This window comes from Copadichromis virginalis, linkage group LG7 (assembly GCF_057382275.1).
Source record: "Copadichromis virginalis isolate Kocher_CV1m ecotype Utaka linkage group LG7, C_Virginalis_male_GT1.1, whole genome shotgun sequence".
NCBI classification, from domain to species: domain Eukaryota; kingdom Metazoa; phylum Chordata; class Actinopteri; order Cichliformes; family Cichlidae; genus Copadichromis; species Copadichromis virginalis.
The window spans coordinates 54,955,439-54,979,992 of NC_140624.1; the positions used below are offsets into that span (position 1 = coordinate 54,955,439).

The 24,554-nt window shown below is 38.3% G+C and overlaps 1 protein-coding gene across 3 annotated transcripts in view; it reads left to right on the forward strand.

The window, feature by feature from the left end:
* mast4 (microtubule associated serine/threonine kinase family member 4) overlaps positions 1-24,554 on the forward strand; it is a 99,973-nt gene that overhangs the window by 13,426 nt on the left and 61,993 nt on the right. For all 3 annotated transcript variants that reach the window (XM_085464255.1, XM_085464256.1, XM_085464257.1), the window contains exons 2-3: positions 4,304-4,457; positions 13,291-13,418. In XM_085464255.1, the coding sequence (XP_085320381.1) occupies positions 4,304-4,457; positions 13,291-13,418 (282 nt within the window). The remainder of the gene's footprint in view (positions 1-4,303; positions 4,458-13,290; positions 13,419-24,554) is intronic.

The following is a 24,554-nucleotide window of genomic DNA, read 5'->3' on the forward strand; positions in this document are numbered from 1 at the left end:
TTAGTCTTTTGGATTTTTATTTACTTGTACCTTTTTAATAAGCTATTGCGCAGAGTGGATGGGATATAATTTACGTAAATTAAAGATACATTGTCTGGGAAATAGTCACTGATAACTGATATGCTCAACAAGGAAAACAGAAAATATAAAACTTGTGCCAGCTTTGGCATTCCTCCACAAGTTTGCACTGCCTCAGATGGTGCATCATATGTGACATGAAGGAAAACGGTTAGAAGGATAACAAGTCTTACACATTTAAGCCTTTGTAGAGCGTTGGGTCGAAAATTGTCAGATGTACAATCTGCTATGTTATTAGTAGCTCTAGACCGACAGTGAGGATATCACTAATGGTATCTGGTAGTGGGTTAAAAAGCATATTCTGTGGGTTAAGTAGCATCTTCTATCCTGTACTGGTTCACACGTAGCCTTGTTTCTTCTTCTTTTTTTTCTTTTTTTTTTAAATTTCTTTCCCAAAAGATTCATTACAGAATACTTCATGTTTGATTAGTCTCGTGAAAGGCAAATGTTTAGACTACAGTAGTAGGGTCAAAGTCTGAAGATCAATGGTGTACAGTGAGTCAATAGCAAAATAAAGCAGAACATATAAATCCAAGTAATCTGCTAGTTATAGTTAATAGGGTCCAACTAACAGAAGAGAACTGCTACACTGCTTCTCGTTTAAAATAATTGATACATATGTACAATAGAAAAGGCCAGAATAAGTCAGAAAAACAGCCTTGAGTAAAAGATGACGCCTGGCAAAAGAAGTTATTGAGAAACAGAAGTTCTGCAAAATTGTACAACTTCCTTTTGCTGTAGAAGCACAAAGCAGTCACGTGGTTATTTTAATCGATTAAAGGACGTCCATCAGGTCATTGTACGTGTGCCACCTTTCATCGCTGGCATTCAGAAGTTAGGACTGAATGATGCAGGAGTTTTCACAAATTGTTTTACGGCATAACCGTAAGCTGCTTATTTATGCAGTGTCTGGTTATTATCTGTGTGCTTGAAAGTTGCATAACCATCTGTTCATGTGTGATTATTTTAAATGTATTTGGCTTTAAACACCTGGGCACTGTTACACCAGCTGTTAGGAAGGTCACAATTTGCTATATCATCACATTAGTTTTAGTCTTTACCAACTATTTCAACATCACTAAATTAGTGTTAATCATACTTAATTAGCTGCTACTTTTGTTTACATATATTAATTACTCTGAATTTTACACACACAAATGCTAGCTGTAATCAGGACAGCTCACTAAATTAGATTTGCAAGAATTTGCAATGTATTTAGTCCTGTGTTGATTGTCTGTGACATGTAGCACCATTGGAGGAAAACTGTCTCGCTTCACTGTGTACTGTACCACTGCACATGGTTGAAATTTCAATAAAGCCACTTAAATATCAGGATTCTTACCTACAGTTTTATTTTTTGTAGCAGACCCATGAACAGAGAATTATAGCTTGTTGTAGATATTTATGAGGGAAATTGCAGTTACTCCTGAGTTACTCCTTTCAAGCTACTAGCTCCTGAATGACTGCGCGATTCCATTTATACAGAGAGTCAGCTCTACAGTCGCTTCTGATTTCTCCCTGGAACACCTGATTATTAGTATCTTTTGGGAAAAACATTACCATTCAATATTAGAAACTAAACATGAGTGAACCAATATTAAACTGTAATCAGTATCAGACAGAAAAACCCAAGCATATCTAACTTAAGGATTAGTTTTTGTTTAATATGATCAGTGACTTCATTGTAAACAGCTTGCACAACACTACCTCTAAAACATATTTCTTCATGTACGCATGTTAATGATTTGCATCTTTTGCCCCTAAAACCATTTTAATGATGCCACAGATACTTCCTGTTTGCGCAGTTGTTTGCTTTTGATGGGCCTGTGTTTCAGATTGAGAAACAGATAGTTTCCTAGCAACTATCTTGCACATTATTCAAGTGAGTGAGTCTGTTTTTAATGGTGCAACCTGATGTTGTAAATAAGGATTTAGCAGAGACTGTGCATCCAATCCACATAAAGCTGGTGCAGCCAAATCCTGAGCTTAACAGATGACTGAACCTTTTAGTCTTCAAAGGACATTCAGATAGGAAACTGGAGGTTGCAGTGAACTACAGGGTTCCTGCAATTATAGTGTGATGAAGATGCTTGAGACTGAGTACTGTGTATTGAGATTCAAGTTGAAATCCTTGTATTTTTCGCTCACTTAGCTTATGTAAAGCTTATTAGTATGTAGTGCTACCGTACAGTTTGCATTAAAGAATGAGTTGTTGTTATACATAATCAAAGTAATAATGGAATTGAGGCATATCTAGATAACTTGTAGGCAGTACAGTGGAGCTATACCAATAGCAAGGATGTCCTGGTTTGAGTCCATGGTCTTCCTGCGCCTGCTGGACTTCTCTTCGGCTACTCTGACATCCTCCCACAATCCAGATACATGCTTGTTAGGTTAGCTGGTGATTCTAAACTGTCTGTAGTTGTGTGGTTGTCTGTCTCTCTGTGTTGGCTCTGTGATAGACTGGTAGCCTAACCAGGATCGACTTAATCAGGACCAAAAAAATGTGTAAGTGTAACTCAAATATTGAAGTACAGATGAAAAGTCTTTGTCACTGTGTTTGTTTAATACACTCAGCATTACATGTGCTTACATTGTATAGCAAATTCATTCTGTGAATACACACAGTACATTTAAGCCAGGGGTGTCCAGCTCCAGGCCTCAATGGCTGGTGGCCTGCAGGTTTTAGATGTGTCCTTGATCCAACACAGCTGATTTAAATGGCTCAATTTCCTCCTCAACATGTCTTAAGGTTCTCAAGAGGCCTGGTTACGAACTAATCATTTGATTCAGGTGTGTGGACGCAGGGTGATATCTGATTTAAGCCATCCTTTTCCATGTACTGAACTCTATGTGCCACCTTGGTATAAATGCAGTTGATGTGTGTGCTTATACACAGCTAAAAGTCTATGCATTCTCCACTATGCGGCACGTGGTTTGCTGTTCATCATGTCTAGCAGTTCTACAACTCAGACTGATATGCACAGTGATATTTGCCCTCAGCACAAATACCATATTATGTTTTAACAGCGACCATTACTGTTGTAGAGCCTGGGCGTTTCAAAATCATGAGATCTTGATGGTACAGTCCTGTAAGGTCCTGTAAACTGTCCTGTTACTGTGTGCTTATTGTTAATAATGTGTTTTAGTACCAGTGGGTAACTTTATTGTTAAGTTTATGTATTTAGCATTTCAAAAGTACAGCTATTATTTGCTTATGCTTTTTCTTTCTTTTTACTATATAGCTGTTGCCTTAGACTTCTGTATTTACTGTGAGCTCATGTCACCCTACAGAGGGTTCGTTTTCATTGTCCTTCATAGATTTAGGATCATGAATCATCCCACAGAGAAGCAAAGGGCACTTCCTTCCACAGAGTGCTCTGAGCCTTGTATGTCTTTGTATTCTCAGGGAGGGCCTCTTCCTAGGTTTTATTTGTTCTGAGCTTCATACAAGTTATTATCTCCTGAGAATACAATGGACTTCTGTAATGTGTTGTGCTTGTATCATGAGGAGTGTTAGCAATGGGTTTGTCATATTTCTTGACATAAACAGTTGGGCATTTTTCTTTTAAACATTTCTCATGAATTATGAATAATGAAAGCACACTGAGTACTTAGGGCGTGCTTACATGACAGTCTTTCACATTCAGTATTCTTGAACTAAGAATGACATTTGGAATTAATCAGATGTTGCTACAAGCTTTTTGCTGAACGTTTCTGTTCTGGAAAACACTCTGGCAATTCCCTTTCAAAATTGTCTGAGAAGTCCAAGCCTGTCCTTGGGTTTGCCTGATGTATTTAGACTCTGCAGGTCTCCTTCAGCAAAGAGTCTTTAATGACCAGAAGTAAATTGACACACACACATTCATACAGGATGTGTGTGAGATGGATACTTGCCCTATACTCGATGGGGTAAGTATCTCGCCCGAGATACTATCCAAGCATCCAGAATGGGGCAGATGGGATCAAACTGCCAACCTTTTGATTAGTAGGTGACCTACTCTACCACGTGAGCTACAGCCACCTCAAGATAGAAAATTATTCTTAAAAAGCAACATACTATTACTGCATTACTGATTAAATGCTGAAAAATATTATACAAGCTAAATTCTTTTTTTCATTATATAAAAGTTTATTTTGGATTTTTGCACTTGTATTGCTTTGCCTCCAAGAAAGTTTGCTAAACTTAATTCTTCAATTCTTTGTGCCTTTGTTCTTTTCCTAGTTTGATAACATCCTCTACCCACCCTACACATACCTCAGGAAGTCCAGTAACCCAGAGCTGACACATGGGTTAAGTCCTGCACTCAAATTTAAACGACATCTCAGTGAGGATGGAAGAAACATTAGAAGGAGGAGCCTTGGAGGTGGACTCACAGGTAATGTTTTTTTTTAAAGTCCTCACTAGTTTGATTTACACTGAAAGATTGACATCATCTATGAGCAAGTGCTGCCAGATCCTAGCCAGATCCTAGCAAAGATGAAAACGTCTTTGGTTCTGGAAAGTTTTCTCCTTTGGGGCTGCCTTTTTGGTTGTTCCCGTATTCCCATAATATTATGACTCATAGTCTGGGTACACAAATAATAAACATATGACATACACTCTTTAAAACCACTTAAGAGGAGAGTTTGTGTATTTTTGTTCAGCCTGATTTCCTTCACTGTAATTAAGTTTTCTCTGTGTAACCAAAACATTAATAAAAACTCCACATGAAGGATCCAGTAAGCAAACATAAAAGTCCCTCATCAAATCACTTAATAATTCCCAACTCAGTGAAATGTACCTTCATGTGTAATTTTCACCACTTCCCACTGCTTGAAAATGTATTCAGAGTGGTTGACCCCAGAGACAGAGGCAACACTTAATCATTCAAACATAGTTGGCTGAGCCATCATGAATAGGTCTTTAATCCAGAACATGTTTTCCCTCTTATCATTAGTGATTAGCAGCTATGGAGATGTTTTTGCTTTCAATTATTAGTGGCTTTATAGTACAGTGGAATTTAATTTATGGTGTTAAGAGCATTGAAAAGTGACTTTAAAATGTATTTCCAGAAGCTGCCTTGGTTAATAATCAGGATAATCCACAGATCCTACTGTGAACAATTTTCAGTGTTAGTGTGTGCCTGTGTGTTACTCTGAGAGAGCATTGCCCGAGGAATTCAACAAAAGTTTCACCCTTTTACAGGAAGAAATTTGAGAATGCATCAGTGATGCATCAGTTGCTAAAGCCAAAACGATTACATCATCATCTGCAGACACCACAGATCCGTCTTAAATACCACCAAACTGGACACCTTGCGAAACTGTAAAACATAACAGCATCGTTATGGAATTATGCGCAGGCTATTTGCTGGCATTATGTGTGGTTTTACAGAACATTTTTTTCTCACAATGAACGGAGAGTTCAAAAATGTTTGGTATCATGTGGCATGTGGTTGGAAAAGGGTGAAGTCATACACTTTAGAGAAGCACTCGGGCCTTTTAACCATTTGAATACATGCAGAAATAGCTGTACTGGAATAGCTGTTGTACATTTAAACACAAGAAAGCTATTTGAAAAATATTTGGCATTAGAAGCAAAGTCTCCATCACTGCGGACCGGTGGCAGCAGATAGCTGCACCTCCCAGAGCCTGGTTCAGTGGTTTCTTTCTCCAGACATTTCTTCCTGTTAGAAGGGAGTTTTTCCTTCTCTCTGTCGCCAAGTGTTTGGTCATTTCATTGTTTTCTCTTTATTATTGAAGGGTCTTTACCTTAAAATATAAAGCACCTTAAGGTGACTGTTGTTGTGTTATATACATACAATATAAATACAATACAAGTGTGAAATAAATAACCTTAATTCCTCACTCTGAGACCGACATTCATTATTTTATGTGAAGGACAATATCACGCTTGACTATAACACTGCCATGGCCCATTTTCACCCATAGCAAATCTTTTAGTCAGGCTCAAATATTTAGTCAGTGCATACCCCTGTGGAAGTAAAATCATAGAAACGGCATACTGTCACTCTCAGAGAGAGCGCTATGGAAAATAAAATGCAACAAACAGCTTCAAGTTTCAGTATCTGTCTGGATATATCAGTGGGTGAACTGTTAGAGATGGAGACAGGTGTCAGATAAATGGAAAACCACTGTATGTTCTGTTATGCTCTGAGGGGCACTTTGCTCATATTTTGGATCTACTTGGAATTAAGAGTTGCTGCTAACAAGTACAAAGTCATTCTCAGTGAGTACCTTTATTCTATAATGTATCATCTGGGATTACAGTAGCTTTATCCAAATGGGATCAGGTGTCGCTCACTCATCAAGACACACAATGAATGTCTTCTAAAAGAATGGTGTTTCATCCTTACACTAGGCCAGTTTAAGTGGTGGCCAGCACCACTTTGTATTAATATGTTTTGTTTTGTTTTGGGGTTTTTTGTGCTCACTGGCCTTGTTTGCTTCGATTCAGTAATTGGAAGCCCCTTGACTTTGAACAGCTTATTTTTTTCCCTCGTGACGTATTTATGGAGACCCAGCTCGCTAATTGAAATGCTAACCTTTTAACATTCAGTAGAAAATTGTTTTCATCAGGTGCAGCTTTGAATAAAAGGATTAGCCTTTACTAATAGGGCTGCATAAAACATAAGGCTAAACAAACTGCACACAGCAAGTTCTCTTTTCCTGACTAGAACAAGATGAGTGTGATGTTTTGGTTTCTTACTCAAAATGTATTTTTCTTGGGTTTTGCTATAGATTATTTGTGCTTGCAGCCTGCAGGGTACTGACTGCTTTTGAAAAGTTGTTGAATACTGTGTGCTTCAGTGATGTATACACCAATTCAATTCAATTCAATTCAATTTTATTTATATAGCGCCAAATCACAACAAAAGTCGCCTCAAGGCGCTTCATAGATGCAGAGAAAAACCCAACAATCATATGACCCCCTATGAGCAAGCACTTTGGCGACAGTGGGAAGGAAAAACTCCCTTTTAACAGGAAGAAACCTCCGGCAGAACCAGGCTCAGGGAGGGGCGGCCATCTGCTGCGACCGGTTGGGGTGAGAGAAGGAAGACAGGATAAAGACATGCTGTGGAAGAGAGACAGAGGTTAATAACAGATATGATTCAATGCAGAGAGGTCTATTAATACATAGTGAGTGAGAAAGGTGACTGGAAAGGAAAAACTCAATGCATCATGGGAATCCCCCGGCAGCCTACATCTATTGCAGCATAACAAAGGGAGGATTCAGGGTCACCTGGTCCAGCCCTAACTATATGCTTTAGAAAAAAGGAACGTTTTAAGCCTAATCTTAAAAGTAGAGATAGTGTCTGTCTCCTGAATCCAAACTGGAAGCTGGTTCCACAGAAGAGGGGCCTGAAAACTGAAGGCTCTCCCTCCCATTCTACTTTTAAATACTCTAGGAACAACAAGTAGGCCTGCAGAGCGAGAGCGGAGCGCTCTAATAGGGTGATATGGTACTACAAGGTCATTAAGATAAGATGGGGCCTGATTATTTAAGACCTTGTATGTGAGGAGCAGGATTTTGAATTCAATTCTGGATTTAACAGGAAGCCAATGAAGGGAAGCCAAAACAGGAGAAATATGCTCTCTCTTTCTAGTCCCTGTCAGGACTCTTGCTGCAGCATTTTGGATTAGCTGAAGGCTTTTCAGTGAGTTTTTTGGACATCCTGATAATAATGAATTACAGTAGTCCAGCCTGGAAGTAATAAATGCATGAACTAGTTTTTCAGCGTCACTCTGAGACAGGATATTTCTAATTTTAGAGATGTTGCGCAAATGGAAGAAAGCAGTCTTACATATTTGTTTAATATGTGCGTTGAAGGACATGTCCTGGTCAAAAATGACTCCAAGGTTCCTCACCGCGTTACTGGAGGCCAAGGTAATGCCATCCAGAGTAAGAATCTGATTAGATACCATATTTCTAAGATTTTCAGGGCCGAGTACAATAACCTCAGTTTTATCTGAATTAAGAAGCAGAAAGTTAGCGGCCATCCAGGTCTTTATGTCTTTAAGACATTCCTGCAGTTTAACTAATTGGTGTGTGTTATCTGGCTTCATGGACAGATAGAGCTGGGTGTCATCTGCATAGCAGTGAAAATGTATGCTATGTCTTCTAATGATACTGCCTAAGGGAAGCATGTATAATGTAAACAGAATTGGTCCTAGCACTGAACCCTGTGGAACTCCATAATTAACCTCAGTGTGTGAAGAGGACTCTCCATTTACATGCACGAATTGGAGTCTATTAGATAGATATGATACAAACCACTGCAGCGCAGTACTTGTAATACCTACAGCATGTTCTAATCGCTCTAATAGGATATTATGATCAACAGTATCGAACGCTGCACTGAGGTCTAGCAGGACAAGCACAGAGATGAGTCCACTGTCAGAGGCCATAAGAAGATCATTTGTAACCTTCACTAAAGCTGTTTCTGTGCTGTGCTGAGCTCTGAAACCTGACTGAAACTCTTCAAATAAACCATTCCTCTGCAGATGATCTGTTAGCTGTTTGACAACTACTCTTTCAAGGATTTTTGATATGAAAGGAAGGTTGGAGATTGGCCTATAATTAGCTAAGACTGCTGGGTCTAGAGATGGCTTTTTGAGTAAAGGTTTAACTACAGCCAGCTTGAAGGCCTGTGGTACATAGCCGATTATTAGAGATAGGTTGATCATATTTAAGATCGAAGAATTAATTAATGGCAGGACTTCTTTGAGCAGTTTTGTAGGAATGGGGTCTAAAAGACACGTTGATGGTTTGGAGGAAGTAATTATTGAAGTTAACTCAGAAAGATCAATTGGAGAAAAAGAGTCTAACTTAATATCAATGGTACTAAGAGTAGCTGTAGATAATATTACATCTGTGGGATGATTATTGGTAATTTTTTCTCTAATGATAAAAATTTTATTTGTGAAGAAGTTCATGAAGTCATTACTAGTTAACGTTAAAGGGATGGTTGGCTCAAAAGAGCTCTGACTTTTTGTCAGCCTGGCTACAGTGCTGAAGAGAAACCTAGGGTTGTTCTTATTTTCTTCAATCAGTGATGAATAGTAAGATGTTCTGGCTTTGCGGAGGGCTTTCTTATAAAGCAGCAAACTATTTCTCCAGGCTAAATGATGATCCTCTAGATTTGTGACACGCCATTTCCTCTCCAGATTACGAGTCATCTGCTTTAGGGTACGTGTTTCAGAATTATACCACAGAGTCAGGTACTTCTGATTTGAGGCCTTAGTTTTCACAGGAGCTACAGTATCCAGAGTCGTACGTAGTGAGGAGGTGAAATTATTAACAAGATAATCGACCTCTGTTGGGGTAGCGTTCAGATAGCTGCTTTTCTCTGTGTTGGTACAGGGCATTGGAGATGATAACAGTGGGTGGATTATATTCTTAAACTTAGTTACAGTGCTTTCAGAAAGACACTTTGATAAAGTCTACTCTTCACCGCTGTGTAATCAATTATTGTAAAAGTAAATGTTATCAGGAAATGATCAGACAGGAGAGGGTTTTCAGGAAACACTGTTAAATGTTCAGGTTCGATGCCATATGTTAAAACAAGATCTAGAGTGTGATTAAAGTGGTGGGTGGGTTCTTTTACATTTTGAGAGAAACCAATTGAGTCTAATAACAGATTAAATGCCATGTTGAGGCTGTCATTTTTAGCATCTACATGGATGTTAAAATCACCCACAATAATTATTTTATCTGAGCTCAGAACTAAATTAGATATAAAGTCTGAGAAATCAGACAGAAACTCTGTGTAAGGCCCAGGTGGACGATAGATGATAACAAGTAAGACTGGATTCTGAGTTTTACAGCAGGGGTGGACGAGGCTAAGCATCAGGCTTTCAAATGAATTAAAAGTCTGTCTTGGTCTTTCATTAATTAATAGGCTGGTGTGAAAAATTGCTGCCACACCGCCCCCTCGGCCTGTGCTTCGAGATTTCTGGTACACCAGAAATTTAGTATCAAAATGGAAAAGTTTTTGAAATCAGTGAGTCTTTAGGTTAACAGCACAACTGCAGACCCAACATGCCTGGGTCAGGGCAGTACTTGCAATCTTTACAGAAATCCATATCATACACTAGGTTTTAAGACTAGTATAGTCAAATCTTTGTGTTCATATAAAAGCTACGGTCAGCTTTGAATATACTTAATACAGAAGTGCTTGAGATATAAACAGGATGAGGAGTGTTTCTGTCCTGGTAATGTGAACATTGTGACTAAACAGTGTAGCTTAATCGCTTAAATTTAGACAAGTTGGACTAAATTGAATTTGAAGGTTAAACAGGTTACCTCTTTTACCCTTCAAGGTTCTGGAAGCATGCATGAACATAGCAATAAGTTAGCTTTAAACAGTGTGTTAAACTGAAGCAGTGTGTGTGTGTAGAGACTCTAATTTGTTTCAGTGTATTACACATGATGGTTCGAAGAGGTGTGGTTGAAAGATCTAGGAAATGACCTTTCAAATACCTGTTCAAAATCTAAATAAAACTGCCCCCCCCGACACCCCTGTTTCTGAAAGTGTTGACTAGTGTGTGACAGATTTCCTTTGTGCTGGGACGTGATGGGCTCTAGTGAGGAAAACTTTTGCTGGTAAGGAAGGAAGGACTTTAATTTTCCCTCCTCATCCTGTTTGGTCTCCCCTCTGTTCTCTTAGTTTTGAAGCAGTGATCACAGTGCAACTGTCAGGATTACAGCAGCACAATAGGCAGATATGAGCAGATAGTCTTATTTATTACAAAGCGGTTGTCTGACTAAAGCCTAAAACGGATATTCATAATTAGTCTGCTATGGAAAAGAAATGTGACAAAACAAAAAACAGCTTATTTTTCCCTTTAATTTTCTGTAGAACCTTGAGAAGAAAGATGAGACTACTGCACCAGTACTATCTTTATTGCCCAACAACAATAAAAGCTGACATTTCACTGTGTCTACTTTAAAGGTTATTTAAGGGTCAGGTCTGCTGATTTACTCCCACATGGGAGTGAAATCAACAACTGGGTTTCAGAGAACAACAGTTAGAGATATATAATGAACCACAGTGGTTAGAAAAATATTGAAAAGTAAAATAATATGTTGTCATGAACATAACAGAAATGTCTACTGTATGTAACTGATCTAATTAATTCTGTAAATGTTCCAAATTTCTGAACATTGCATTGCACGCTTGTAACGGGAGAGTAATGCCATAATGCAATTACTGCCTATCCTAGATTATACAGTGGTCCACTTCTGATACATCAGATTGCATAATCATAATTGTATTGCATTACTCACCAGCATGCAATTAAGATAAAACATTTGAGAGAAATGTCACAGACACAATGTTACACGTACCTGGTTATAGGGCAGGTAATTGCTACTCGCATGTATACATCTGGTGTTGTGCCCAGCAACAGCTATAGCTGTAGTTGGGCACAACAGAGACATTTAACTAGTGAGGGTATTAAAGCTGAGACTAAAAATAATAGAATCCATGTACTATTATGATGATAGATTTTTATGTTTTTGCTTAAAATAAGATTGCTTTAATCATTTTGATAATCATCATCAGTAGCGCTCATAAAGCTCATTTAGAAAAGTGTTTGATCTCAACAGAAAAGCAAATTTGTTGAATTTATGTAATTAACATGAAATTAATTGGGAATGTTGAATAAGACTGAGTTATTAATGGCACCGTAGCTCATTAATTTAAATGGAAAATCTTTAGAGGCCTTTTCAGCTCCTCTTACACTTGTTGTTTTATCTAATGTCAACATGTGTTTTTCTTTCCAGAAAACAGGAACAGTGTTACGTGACTCAGAGCTTTTTAGCAGGAGTGTAGGTTTTCAAACTGAAAATGAAATTAAAACGTCTTCTGGACATAGATGCATCTTAAATAGCATTATTGTTTGAATTCAGATTTTGCTGTTAGCAATGCAGTGAATTGACAAACTTCCCTTTTTAGCTTATCTTGAGCAAAACATACCTGATAAATGGAGGCCTGCCTTAGGCTAAATGTTTTTGACATACCTCCTCCCTTTCTGTTTTGTGCTCAGCCTTCTTATCTTGCCTTCCTTCTCACTGTTCTTCTGTTTATTCTGTAAACTGAACATTACACTTTTGGATACAAACGAGACATTTTTTTTTCAAATTCATGAAAATCCAGTTTCACAGTGAAGTCCACTAATTTAAATGGTGAGCCTCTGAATTAGCCTTCATCTTTGCCCTGCCTTTGTGTGCTGAAGATTTATGATAGAAGATGGGAGATAAAAGTGGGTGAGAGGTAAAAGTAGAATTGCTGCCATCTAGCTGCCATATTCAGCTTTGCAAAGAATATTGTTGTGCAGGAGTGCTGTTATTTTTAAAACTTATAGGGCAACCCATTTGTTTACTTTTAGTAAACTGTGGTGGCACTGTTAGTTAGTTTCCCCCCCCCTTCTTAATCTAAATCCTCGACATCCCGCCTGGCTGTTGGAAATTCAGCTCAGCACGTTCAACAAGAGCAGAAAGATTTTCTTGTCTTTCCTGTTACTCGACATTTGACCTGTAGTCTCCCTGTTTTCTTCCTGTGGTCATGGATTATCAGGCTGTGTAAAGGATTCTGGCTTTAGATTTAGACACAATTGTATAAATTTATTTATTTATTCTTTTAAACCAGTCCCTGTTAAGAAGTTTTGTGCTTACCTGGTTGAGCAGAAGCCTCTTTAGGCTCCATGTGTGTCACTCCTGTCCGACTCTCACCCTGCTTTCCAGTCCACTCTGTAACTATTCTGTGCATTAAATGCCAAATGTTATTCTTACAAAAAGTTATGAGAGTAAATTATTAATTAAAAACAAATGAGTGCATAATAATGGTCAAAAGGTTGCTTTGAGGGCCTGTAACTCAGAATACTGATAGTATGAGTGATTAGGAAATGCTTGTGAATGAGCTGGTGTAGTTGGACCTCGTTTAACCGTTTCACCTGTGTTGGGTTGTTTTACTTAAAACTGAGGTAAAAATCTGAGATGAAAGATAAAAAGATGCTTCAAGTTTTGTCTTCTAATTTTTTTTGAAATTATATCAAACAACATTGAATCTTAGCAAGATGGGCGCTTTTACATTGTTGTCCAAACTTATCAAACTAGTCATTTATTTTCTGTAGTTCTCAAATATAATTAATTCAAATTTTCACTGTGCTTGTGTTCAGTGTTTTCTCTCCTGTTTTGTTTTGCAGGCAAATATCTTCTGCTACCCACTAACCTTCAGCAGACAGCTGGCCAGGCATCATCTGAGACGTCCAACCTGGTTCGAATGCGTTCCCTGAACCTTGGAAAGTCAGACCCCTCCCTCACCTCCAGCCTGGTGAGTAATTCATTATGTCAGCCACTGTGAAATCTGTTACCCTGATTCAGGCAGACACAAAAGCCGTTGTTTTGTAAATTTCACTAAACCAGTTGTTCCATAATATTGGACCCCCCGCCCCTCGCATATAAGCACTGCATAGAAGACACTCTGCATATAAGTAGTGTCTGAATAACAGTTAAATATATTAGATACAGTAAGAGGGTTTTTCTTATATTTTCCTCCTGCAGGCAGTCAGAAATAAACATGGTAGCACATATGTCATTAAATGTTCCCGTCAGCCAAACCTTCCCTAAATCCTACTAAAATTTAAAGTATGTTTTAACAAAAACTTTGAAATGACAAAATTATAAATCCAATCAATCCAAAATCAAATTAATCGCAAATAATTGAACATCTTTCTTCTTAATACATAAAGCTAGCTTGCTATTTGTTTTTGCAAGTGTATAATACTTCAAAAAATAAAACAACAGCAAAAACCAAAAAAGGTATAATTAGTTGCTTACTAGTGTGAGCCAGTATCAAGATTTTCAGGTAAGTGTACCTCCTGCTGTCAGTGACTGAGACTAACAGTTTTTTCATGGGTTTTATTTTTAGTTTCATGTATTTCCACTAACTTGTGGTCCAGCGAATGACCTGTATGTTTTTCTTAATGACTGTATCCTGTCACTACTGACAGATAATGAAACGCCTAACTGCGTTGTTTGTTCTGTAAATGTTTCTATTTCTGTTTATAAACCGGTTTACATTTCTGCATTTTCTGTTGATACAGTATATGACGGACTGCACATCAGCAACATCAGTATTAATATTGATCAGAGATATCGTACCAGATGCACGAAGGCAATTTTAAACTGGTGCATATCTGTGTAGTTTAAAGTCTAAACATTAAAAAAAGGGGATGATGTTGATTGAGGTCCAGGTGCATCAGTGCTTTGACATAAATTGCGTCATGAAGACAGACCTGACCTTCACTGTGCTCCCGCTCGGTTCTTTCAGATGACACTGATAGATACTCTGATGCCGTATTGTGATCTTATTATCTCAGGACCAAGATGCAATCAAAGGAAGAGGGTAATCTAATGCTGTTAACCTATGAGTCATTTCTGTGTGTGCTTGCAATCGGTTACAGAAAAGGTTAATGTAATAAAAAAAAAAGTAAGGTGTATGTTTGTATGCACAGGTGTGTCTCTGCTTACTTACCGTGAAAGCACATTTTTGCTAACTGATGCTCAGTGATCACAGTGTGTTCACCCTAAAACAGGCACTTGAGGGTGTCTGTTTTTCAAACGACTCATTATTTCATGTTGACAGTGTTTACATTAATAACAGTGCTGCAGTCAAACTGATGGACTATTTTGTCAAATAGACATATGTTATGTAGTTTGATAAACAATTTTTTTTTTAAATATTCTGCTGTTTTTAATCTTAACAAATTTTGTCTTGGTACAAGTCAGGTATTAAAATAGCCGGCCTGCTTCCTTACACTTGGGGGCGCTAGTGTGTTTTCACTATGTGGAACTTAAATACATGTGCCCTTGTGCTTGTAAAAGCTTCACATTTTCCTTTTGGTTATTGTGCTCTGTACATGATTTGCTGTAACTTAATTCTCGTGTGAAGATGTCCTTCAGCTAATGTGTTCAATCAGTTTGACATCTGTGACTTTTATGTTATGTGTTATTGTAACACAGCCCTTGTACACATTGAGCATTAGGTCAAATACTTGGTTAAACTATCATTGACAAAAATCTTTCTGTCTCGGCAGATTTGTATTAGGCTACTAAGACACAGTGCCACATTTATCAGGTTCTGTTTATCCAGTGTGTTAACATAAAAGTGCATTTGTGTCATTGTGAGCCCAGATGGAGTCAAAAGTCAATTTTGTGCACTCATAGCACAGTCTATAAGGCCATGAGGTCCTAAGAGGCTAACGTACAATATTTTCAAGCGATAGTTTTGTGTGTTTTTTTTTTTTTTTTTTTTTTTTTGAATGTTATTTGTAGGATCTCCCAGGACATGTTTAAGGTCAGTGAAAGGTTGTGGCCTTGGTTCAACCTCTGAAAATTATTCGAGTGTAACCAAACGTCTTTTGTTCCTTTAGCTTGATGAAACGTGGTGCCTCCCATACAAATGTAATATGGGAAGAACAATGTTAAGTGGTTGAGTGTTGAGTCCCGTGATCGAGCTGTGACAGACTTTCATAATGTGTTTCAAAAAGCTGCTGCTGTATAGTGCTGTTTATATTTGTAACTTGAAAATGACACTGGACAAGTATTGTAAATTATTTAGCACTCATGAAAATTAATGTGCATCATTTGTTGTTAATGACTTTACAAAAAACGTATCGCCCTTTTTCAACTGCAAATTATGTTTTTAAAGTCAAACTGTCAATACTGCTTTTATCAAATGAGATAAACTATTTAAATTTTCTTAGCTTAGCTCTCCTTTTAAAGATAGAAGAATTTAATGTTCCAGTGCTTTATGGTTTTATTAACATTATCTCAGGATAGTGACGCATGAGATGAGCCCTCTTGTTTGTAGTATTTTAATTTATTTAATAAAATATTGATAATGATTATCACCATGCAAAATATTACGATATTATGCTATATTGATTTTTTCCTCTATCCCCTTATATTTACTGGTTAAAACATAGAATTTTAAGTTCAGACAAATGTCTTAAAATCTGTCTAACAAAGACTTGATTATTCTTAAACGTGTACGTCTTTACAACTCCATCTTCTTTTTGTATGTACACAACGTATGGCCAGGTGTTATCGTTGTTCCTTTAGGAACAAAGATTGTGCCATTCTCTTCTGCTGATTCTTATTCTTAACACTGTTTGCATGACTCTGGTGACTCAGTGCTTAACGGCAGGAGAAAATGAAATACTGGTGACCGCTGCCCGGATACGGTGTTGTGTGGACACAAGCTGAATGGCTGATGTGTGCTGAATGGCTATATCTTAACAGTATCTTTTGAAGTCGGCTGCACTGACACCTCAGGGGTTCATCTACAGCCACTGTATTAGCCTGCCTTCAGAATGAGCTTAGAAAACATGTTGAATTGGCTGACCTTGAGAGAGGAGCAAAATGGATGAATATCTTAGCTTCTTGTCGATCATGCTCTTTCTTGGTTTTCTTCTTACAGTTTTAATTGATTAAATTTTGGTAATTTCACACTTTTTTGTAAATGAATATTTCCCTCCTTTGGAGGATAACTTTGCCTGAATACCGTTTTAGGGTAAAAACTCTTAAACAGTTTACTTAAACATGAAACGATTATTCCTGTCACTTAGACCTTGCAGGCAGAATGACATTTGTCATAGTCATGGTTATGATCGGGAAGCCCTCCAGTCCTCGGCTATAATCACAATGAATGAATGGAGGCCTGCCAGAATACAAACTCTGTTATAGTCTGTCATTGTGGTCAGTTGTAACCCTGGTTAGATTTGGCAGATGCATTCTTGTCTGAACAGACTTGCTGCCAGAATTGGATGCTTTCTTGTTAGTTTAAAATGGTCCTCTGCCAACTGTAGGTGGTTTTCCATGACTACCACAAAGGTAGTTTTCATTACTTTGTACTCTGGCAGGGGTTTTGTATAAATATGTTTATCAGGAAATGGCATTAAAACTGTACAAGATACAGTTAACATATCACTAAAGACATAATTCTACAATGCCTGTGGTTAGACAGCTCATTGGTTTCTTTTCTGGGTCTTCATTGGATAATTTCCTTTTTGCAGACATTTCCAATGTGCAGAGGATTCATCCAATGACAGTCTAGGGACTTTGTTCATCTTCTGACTTTTGCTCTGCCGGCATCAATGGGTTGATATTGTTTAGTGGTTTGAGTCAAATGTCTGCTTGATGGATTTCCATTTTGGTAAGTTTGACTTGTATTTAGTGTAATCAAACCCCATACGAACAGGAGCTAGCACCTCATCTGAAATTGTTTACAAAGAATACAGTACAAACGTGAAAGAATACCCAAGCAAATGCAAATATACAAACATACTAAACTAAGATATTATTTAACTTGCCAAGAATCAGCATGTTATTTCTTGCTCACATTAGAAGTTAGCTAAAGGCAGGCTCCATGTTAATACTCCTATCCTATACTTAGGTTTTGTTTTTTTTTGTTTTTTTTACTTCGTCTCCATCTATTTGTTTTCTATCTGTGCAAAAAAGCACCTTCTTTGCACAGATGACCTCAAGATCTCACAGCAATGTTTTACCCCTTTACCTCACTGGATTGCTGTTATTGGTCTTTGCCTTTTCTGTCCATCATGGTTTTCCATCATTCCCCTGAGTGTGCATGGTTTTTTGAGTAGCGTGGCCCATCTCTCTTGACTGTGATGCTCTTTGGCAGAAAATCAATACCTCACGTCTGTGTGATATGGAGATAAGACTGTCATAATCCTGATGTTGTGCCTTTGTGGACTCTCGTCAGTCACTGATGTCCTTTACTGATATCATTGTAGTTGGAGTAGTTTGTGTTTGCAAAGGAAGGAAATGCAGTTTATGTCAAGGCACACAAGGAAGAGTTGTGCCATAAATAGAAAATTACAGATGTTATTGTCTATTGTAAACCAGATGCTGAGATGTTTGTACTTCCTTTTTTTGAGGACATTGAGCGACGTATTGCTTTCTCTACCTTTCTACCCAAACCATCACAGCTGGTATGTGCGGTGATGGTTTGGGTTACCACAACTCTCTTACTGACCAAAATCGACACTAAACCTGAATATAAATAACCAACCAACCACCCAAATTAAGCTAAGGGAGAACCCAGCTACCCTTCGAAGGAAAACGGATTTCCACAGCTTATATCTGCGACCTCATTCTTTTGGTCACTACCCAGAGTTCATGACCATAGGTGAGAGTAGGAACGTAGATTGACCTTTAAACCGTTAAATTTCATCTTATGAAGGGATTTGTATTTGTATTTACATGGTCACTCAGTATTGTCCAAATTAAATAAAATAGAGAGGAATTGAGTGGCTTCTGTTTCTTGTTGGTCACCTTTTCCCCTTGTTTTAAAGGTTTAAGGCTTAATTCATTCACAGGTTGTCAGTTTTGGGCCTTAGTATGGCTGACACTGATTTGTATGGAGGGAATACACTCTTTCTAGTCTTACTGCTTTCTTCACATGCCATGTCCCTCCTCTGCCTGCCTTATATCTGCAGGTTACCTATTGGTCTGATAAGCCCGGGCAGAGCAGAGGCTGTGGGTCACTCAATCAGCACTCTCAGTGCCAGCTCTCCCTTTTTTCTCCAAAGGTAGTGAAAACAACCTCAGCTGTCCACCTGCCAGGAGGAAATGAGTCACAGACAACCCCTGGACTTTTCCCAGAGGCTTTTCTGTAGCCCTGCTCTGAGGCCATTGGCTCAAACTGTCTGCCTCAAAACCTCAAAACCCCTAAACCCATGTCAAAGCAGCTTTACTTCGTCTGATTTTATTTTCTGAAAGCTGTCCACAATGGGCTTTTTGATTTCTATTTATTTTAGAATTTTATAAGTGACAATTTAGGCATTTATATTCGCATCTATACTGTGTCAATGACACAGTGTAATAAGTAGATAATAGAAATGTTCTTTTTGAGAAACGGTTTCACATAATGTTTAGATTGGTGTCTTCAGAGTTTTTATATAACTATAAACTATAACTGTACATGTGTACTTTAAACCAGTATTTGGCATTTTCCTTTCCATAATTTGAATTTGCAATTGAAGTCCTTGGACAGGACCTATGAAAATCAGAATTATTGCCTGATGTTATTTGTCTGATCTCTTCACTTTCTTCTTCTTGTGCACCTCTGGGCCACTTCCACTTTTGTTCTCATCTTTTGAAATTGCTTCTAAGAACACTTAGTGCATTTCTTGGACTCTTCTTCTTGAGAGAGAGAGAGAAAGAGAGACTGAATTTCTCAACTTGGTCAAATCAACTCTTTTATTTCAGTGTCATTGTGTGCAAGAGAATAAACAATGGCATGCAACAAGTCTTTGGTTTGTTTTCATAGAATGTTCTCAGACGTCTCAGGGCGTTACAGTAGAATTCTAGGTAGAATGAGCATGCTCCTGGATGAAGTTGTGATCTGATGTGCTGAATTTGGGCTCAAGCTATGGACTCTTCCCTTGAAAACTCTAAAGAAGAGAAAAAAGGGCTCACAGAGGGAACTGAAAAAAGCAGAAGCACAAAAAGTGGTGCAGAGGTGCACAAGACAGCTGTCACAGCTGGAGCAGGTGCAAGGGAATTTCAGACAGGTGACCCATTATGTCAACTTTTACATGAGATTACCTTTAAAACTAAGAGTTGCTTTTGAGAGCAGCGTTTAGAGACAACGTGGTTGTCTTTTAATGGAACATTATTGGCCACTTAATTCTGGTGTACTATGTAATACTTGTTGCTTGGACAGAAAAATATGCTAAGCAACAAGTTTAACATCCAGTATGATGGAAAGCAGTGTAAATGTGCTTGTGAAGATAAATTAAAGATGAGAGTTGCTCCTTGTATTTATCAAAATTAGGGCTGGGCTATATCATACCGTTCACGGTAATACCGGTGTAATGTTGGGCAACGATAAGAAAATGAAATATCGCGATAGAATATGGGTAAAACGCGCGTGCGCAGTGCCTTTGTTTACATATGCACATGGTGGTGACGCAGAATGAGAAGAGGGAAAGCGGATTGTTGAATGAAACGGATGAACCAGAATTGGTTTGTAAAAATGCTGCAGCTTCAGTGGTGTGGAACTGGTTTGGCTTTCATCGCTCAGATATACAACAAAGCTATATTTTTGGTAGCTGAGGTTGTTTCAGTGGCTGTGTACGATAGAAAAATCTGGGCTTTGTGCACTAAATAAGACAAATGACCCCTCCCTTGTGTTTCTGCTGCCCTTCATCTTCATTGTGAGCCCAATGTGGAATTTTCTTAATTGTTCCTTCAAGCAGTCACAGACTGAGCAGCGGCTTGAGACATAACAGGATTCTTTAATTCCCGCAGGTAATCTGGAGGCCATTGTTCAAGCTGAAAAAGTTGACTACTGTAATCCTTGTCCTCTGAGCTATTATGGGGTTTATTCAAAAACAACCTGATTACCCGAGCACAGACCTGGACTTTTTGGTCTCTTCCTTATCAGCACAGTAATACAAATGACTGCTGCCCCCCAGCCCCTGCACCAGTTCATCAGCTTTCTGTTGTACAGGTTTCAAGATGAGAAAAAGTTGATGTAGTGGTCACCTGTGCGACAATCCCTTGCACCTTCTCCACCAGCTGTGGTAGCCATCATTCCAGGCGTTAGTCTCTAAGATGAATCTTTTGAGCTTGGCTGGAGATGAGGAGAATGGAAGGGGCCCACTTAATATTCACAGAGCAGTACCACAGTGAATGGAAATGAGTGAGAGAGGGTGATAAAGAGGAGGGGGGCCACGAAAAACACAGACTGAAACAGAATGCAAAATTGCAAGATCAAATTGGCAGCGTGGTACATGGAAACAACTTATTTTACAAATGCTAATAATTCAGGATGGCGTGGAGACATGGAGTTAGTGAGTGTGAAGATCTGTGATCACTTACCGACTGCCTCAAAACTCATTTCTTTGGAGCTGTACCAGTGCATGAAATTGCTGGAAATTGACACTGGATATATGTAGCAGGTTGTGCTGGCTGATTTCTGTATTGGGTTCTTTAGAATGAAGAATGCATTGCATGCGTGCGAATTGGCTTGCATTTTTGCATTTGTAACATTTTCACATCTAGTTTAAAATGGTGTAGTGCAGCAACAGTATACTTTACAATGAGGCTGGTTGTAATTTTCCCTTTTTTTTTCTCTTTCTTTTTTTTCCCCCCCCTCTCTTTCCCCTCCCTTGATGCATTGCTTTTCTGTAGCCCTCTCCTTTTCTTTCACACCAGCTGCAGTGTCAGCTATCATGTTTGTTTTTTGGTCAATGGCCTAACCTTCAGGTGAGTAATCACTGACTGCAATAAGACCAGTGAGGACAGTTAGTCCTACATACTGCAGCCAGGATGCCAGATTCATTGTTGAGTTTGGAGCAGAACAATGCTGGAAAGGATATCCTCTCATTTTCATGGTCATCTAGGGTGCCCAAAAAGCATGGCTGCTCAGAGAAATGAGTCTTGGGGCTCCCATATGCCCCTGGCACCCACCATACCTCCCATTCACTCCCACCAGTCGCTACGCTAAATTAGAACTGCCCATCTTCTCTCTGACTCTCCCCTCACGCTCTCTCTCCCTCTCTTTCTTTCTCTCCCATTTTCTTGCTCTGTCTCTCTCCTTCACTCCTGAAGTTGGAGAGCTGAGGAACAAGGGGAGGTGTCAGCTGACTGCCCCCCTCCAATCAGATAAGTTCTGATGGAAGTGTTTAGCAGCTGCTAAGATCAGATTTAGCCTGAGGGAGGGAGGGTGCAGGGAGGCGAGTCAGTGCAGCATGGCTGTGCACCGGTAAGGAGGTATGATAAGTCGGGGCTCTGTACCATGGACGAGCCCAGCATTCTGAGGAGACGGGGGCTACAGGTAGGAAAGCAAATCAAGCTATGCCTACATGTGCTGCTGTGTCTGTTGGGACTTTTTCCCTGGATCTGCATGTTGTTTGTGAGGCTTCTGCATTGGTTGCTCTTTTAACAGAGCACATTCAGGACTTTGAGACCTTTCTGCTTTAACACTTGGCATATTGATGCATGCTTGTGTGTGAGAGAATCTCTTGGCAGGACTGTCTGCACATAATTCACCATAGCAGTTGGTAATCCTTGTGTCTTTTTTTCTCTGTAAAGATTTGTAAATAATGGTTCACGTGGCTGTGTTTTCATCCAAGCTGTGTTACTTCTTAAACAACAAATCAATTCATTTTCACATTTTATTTGTGTTAGCTGTTTGAAAGGGGAAACAAGAGCTACATGTACTTGGTGAAAGATTGATTACTGTATGTTTTGAGAGGGGGTTTCTTGTGGATTATTGCATTGCAATTGCACACACCTGCTGCTATATATATATTTTTTTAGTATTTATTTTAGCACTATTTATATTATATTACTATTTATTACTTTATTGTTAGGGCTGTATTTGTTGTGCATCTGCACCTTATTGTTGTCAATGTCTACGCATGGGACAGTGTGAAACGTAATTTCAATTCCTTTGTATGGCAAGTACATTTGAAGAAATTGACAAATAAAAGTATTCTATTCTATTCTATTATTGACTTTCTATGATAATCGAGCTCATATTGAGGCTTTTTCCTTGTTGTCAGAAATCATGATTGAGGTGTGAGCAGAGATCAGGACAATAGTCAAAACAAATGATGTATTTTAGTAAATTATGTTTGCCAACACTGCAATACCATAAGATAAAAATGAAAAAGTAAAGACATAGGGGATGCATGTGTGTTTTATAGCATATGTCATATCATTTTTAATCAAAGACCTTTTAAGCTTTGTTCATTTTCTTCCACCAACCCCACAAACACTGCAGCAGCTGCTATATTTTTTTATCTTTAATTAGGCTTAATTTATAATTTTGCTTACTGTAGCTAGAGTCAGGTACAGAGTAATTGGGAAACATTAAAAAAGAAAACTGCTTTTTTAAAACTTGTACATGTGTTTTGATTTACAAACTCTGTGTAATCCATGGTAATTATGCTGTTCCATGGCTGATGAATTTAACCAGTAAAACTGCTTTCATAATGTGACATAAAAAAAACATACTGAGAATATTTTGCAATTTTTCCTCCTTAAAAAATTTAATTTATTTAGCTTTTGAGGAAGCCTTAAGAAAGAATCTCTAAGATTTGACTTTTATACTCACAAAATTGGTGTCAATGTGTTGCTCAGTGATTATGGATCTTTTTGAAAGTTAGACAGCAGAAATACTGATGTTTAATTTAAACGAAAAAATTTTCAAGGTCTTAATGAGTTTCTGTGGAGAAACCAATAATACTTTGTTTAATTTTTCAAAAAGCTTCCCAACAGTAATTTTGTGCACAGTTGCCCTAATCTCTCTGTTCCTTTGTGGCAAACCCCTACCACCTCCCCCCTTCTTCCACACAAGCCTTCTTTATGTTCCCTCACATGCACCAGCTACACCAAACACAGTGGACTGTGGGTTAGGCTGCGGTGGCACTCTAACTTTCACATTCAAAAGGAAACACGGAAGTTTGTCCGCGCTGCAGTTTCCCCATTCATTCCCAGACAAGGAAGGGATGACATCATTCCTTGATTGTTGAGTGTAAAAACAGGACTTCAGAGGTTCAGAGTTGGCCAGATCTTGCTAATTCTGTTTTCAGTAGTTTGAATTTATTAAAAATGTAATTTAAAAAAATTAATAATTCTGAATTTAATGATTCTTTTTATTTTACACAGCATGTTTCTGGCCCCACACACACCAAAGGACACACAGTGGACCTTGTTTTTACCTTCGGATTAACCATTGATTGTTCCGAGGACACTTTTATTTCGGACCATTGTTGTATTCTTTTTAACTCGTCTTTCCATCTGTCTCTCTTCTGTTTAGCTGACATGTGATTAGCTCTCGCACCTTAAATTCCTCTACTGCTGCTAAATTTTCTGATGTTTTTAATTTAGTTTTACTTTCCTATAACAGTTAGATTTATTAACAAATCTTTTTAATAATCATTGTCTTTCTATCTTAGATAATTTTTGTTCTGTGAAAACCAGACTAGCTTGTGTCTCAGTTGTCCCCCAGGATAAATGACAGCATTCGCCGTTTAAAGCGTTCCAGCCGTAAAGTTGAGCGTTTGTGGAGGAAAACTTGTTTAAATGTTCATCTCCTTCATTTAAAGGACTTTTAGTTTCTCTTTAGTTTCTTTTTCAGTTCGAGATGTGAGGGCTGCCTATTTCTCAGACCTAGTCTCAAAGAGCAGAGGTAACCGTGCTCTTTGAGAAGGTACTATTTGTCCAGTATCCCTTTTAAATGTAGACCTTAAAATAATCTGCAAAGCTCAATCTCAAAGAGATTAGAGAAAATAATCCCCCTCTTAATTCATCCTGAACAAACTGGTTTCATAAAAGGTAGGCACTCATCAACAAATACAGATTACTTAATTTGATAGACTACTCATACAGTAAAAACCTTAAAACTACAATATTTTCTTTAGATGCAGAA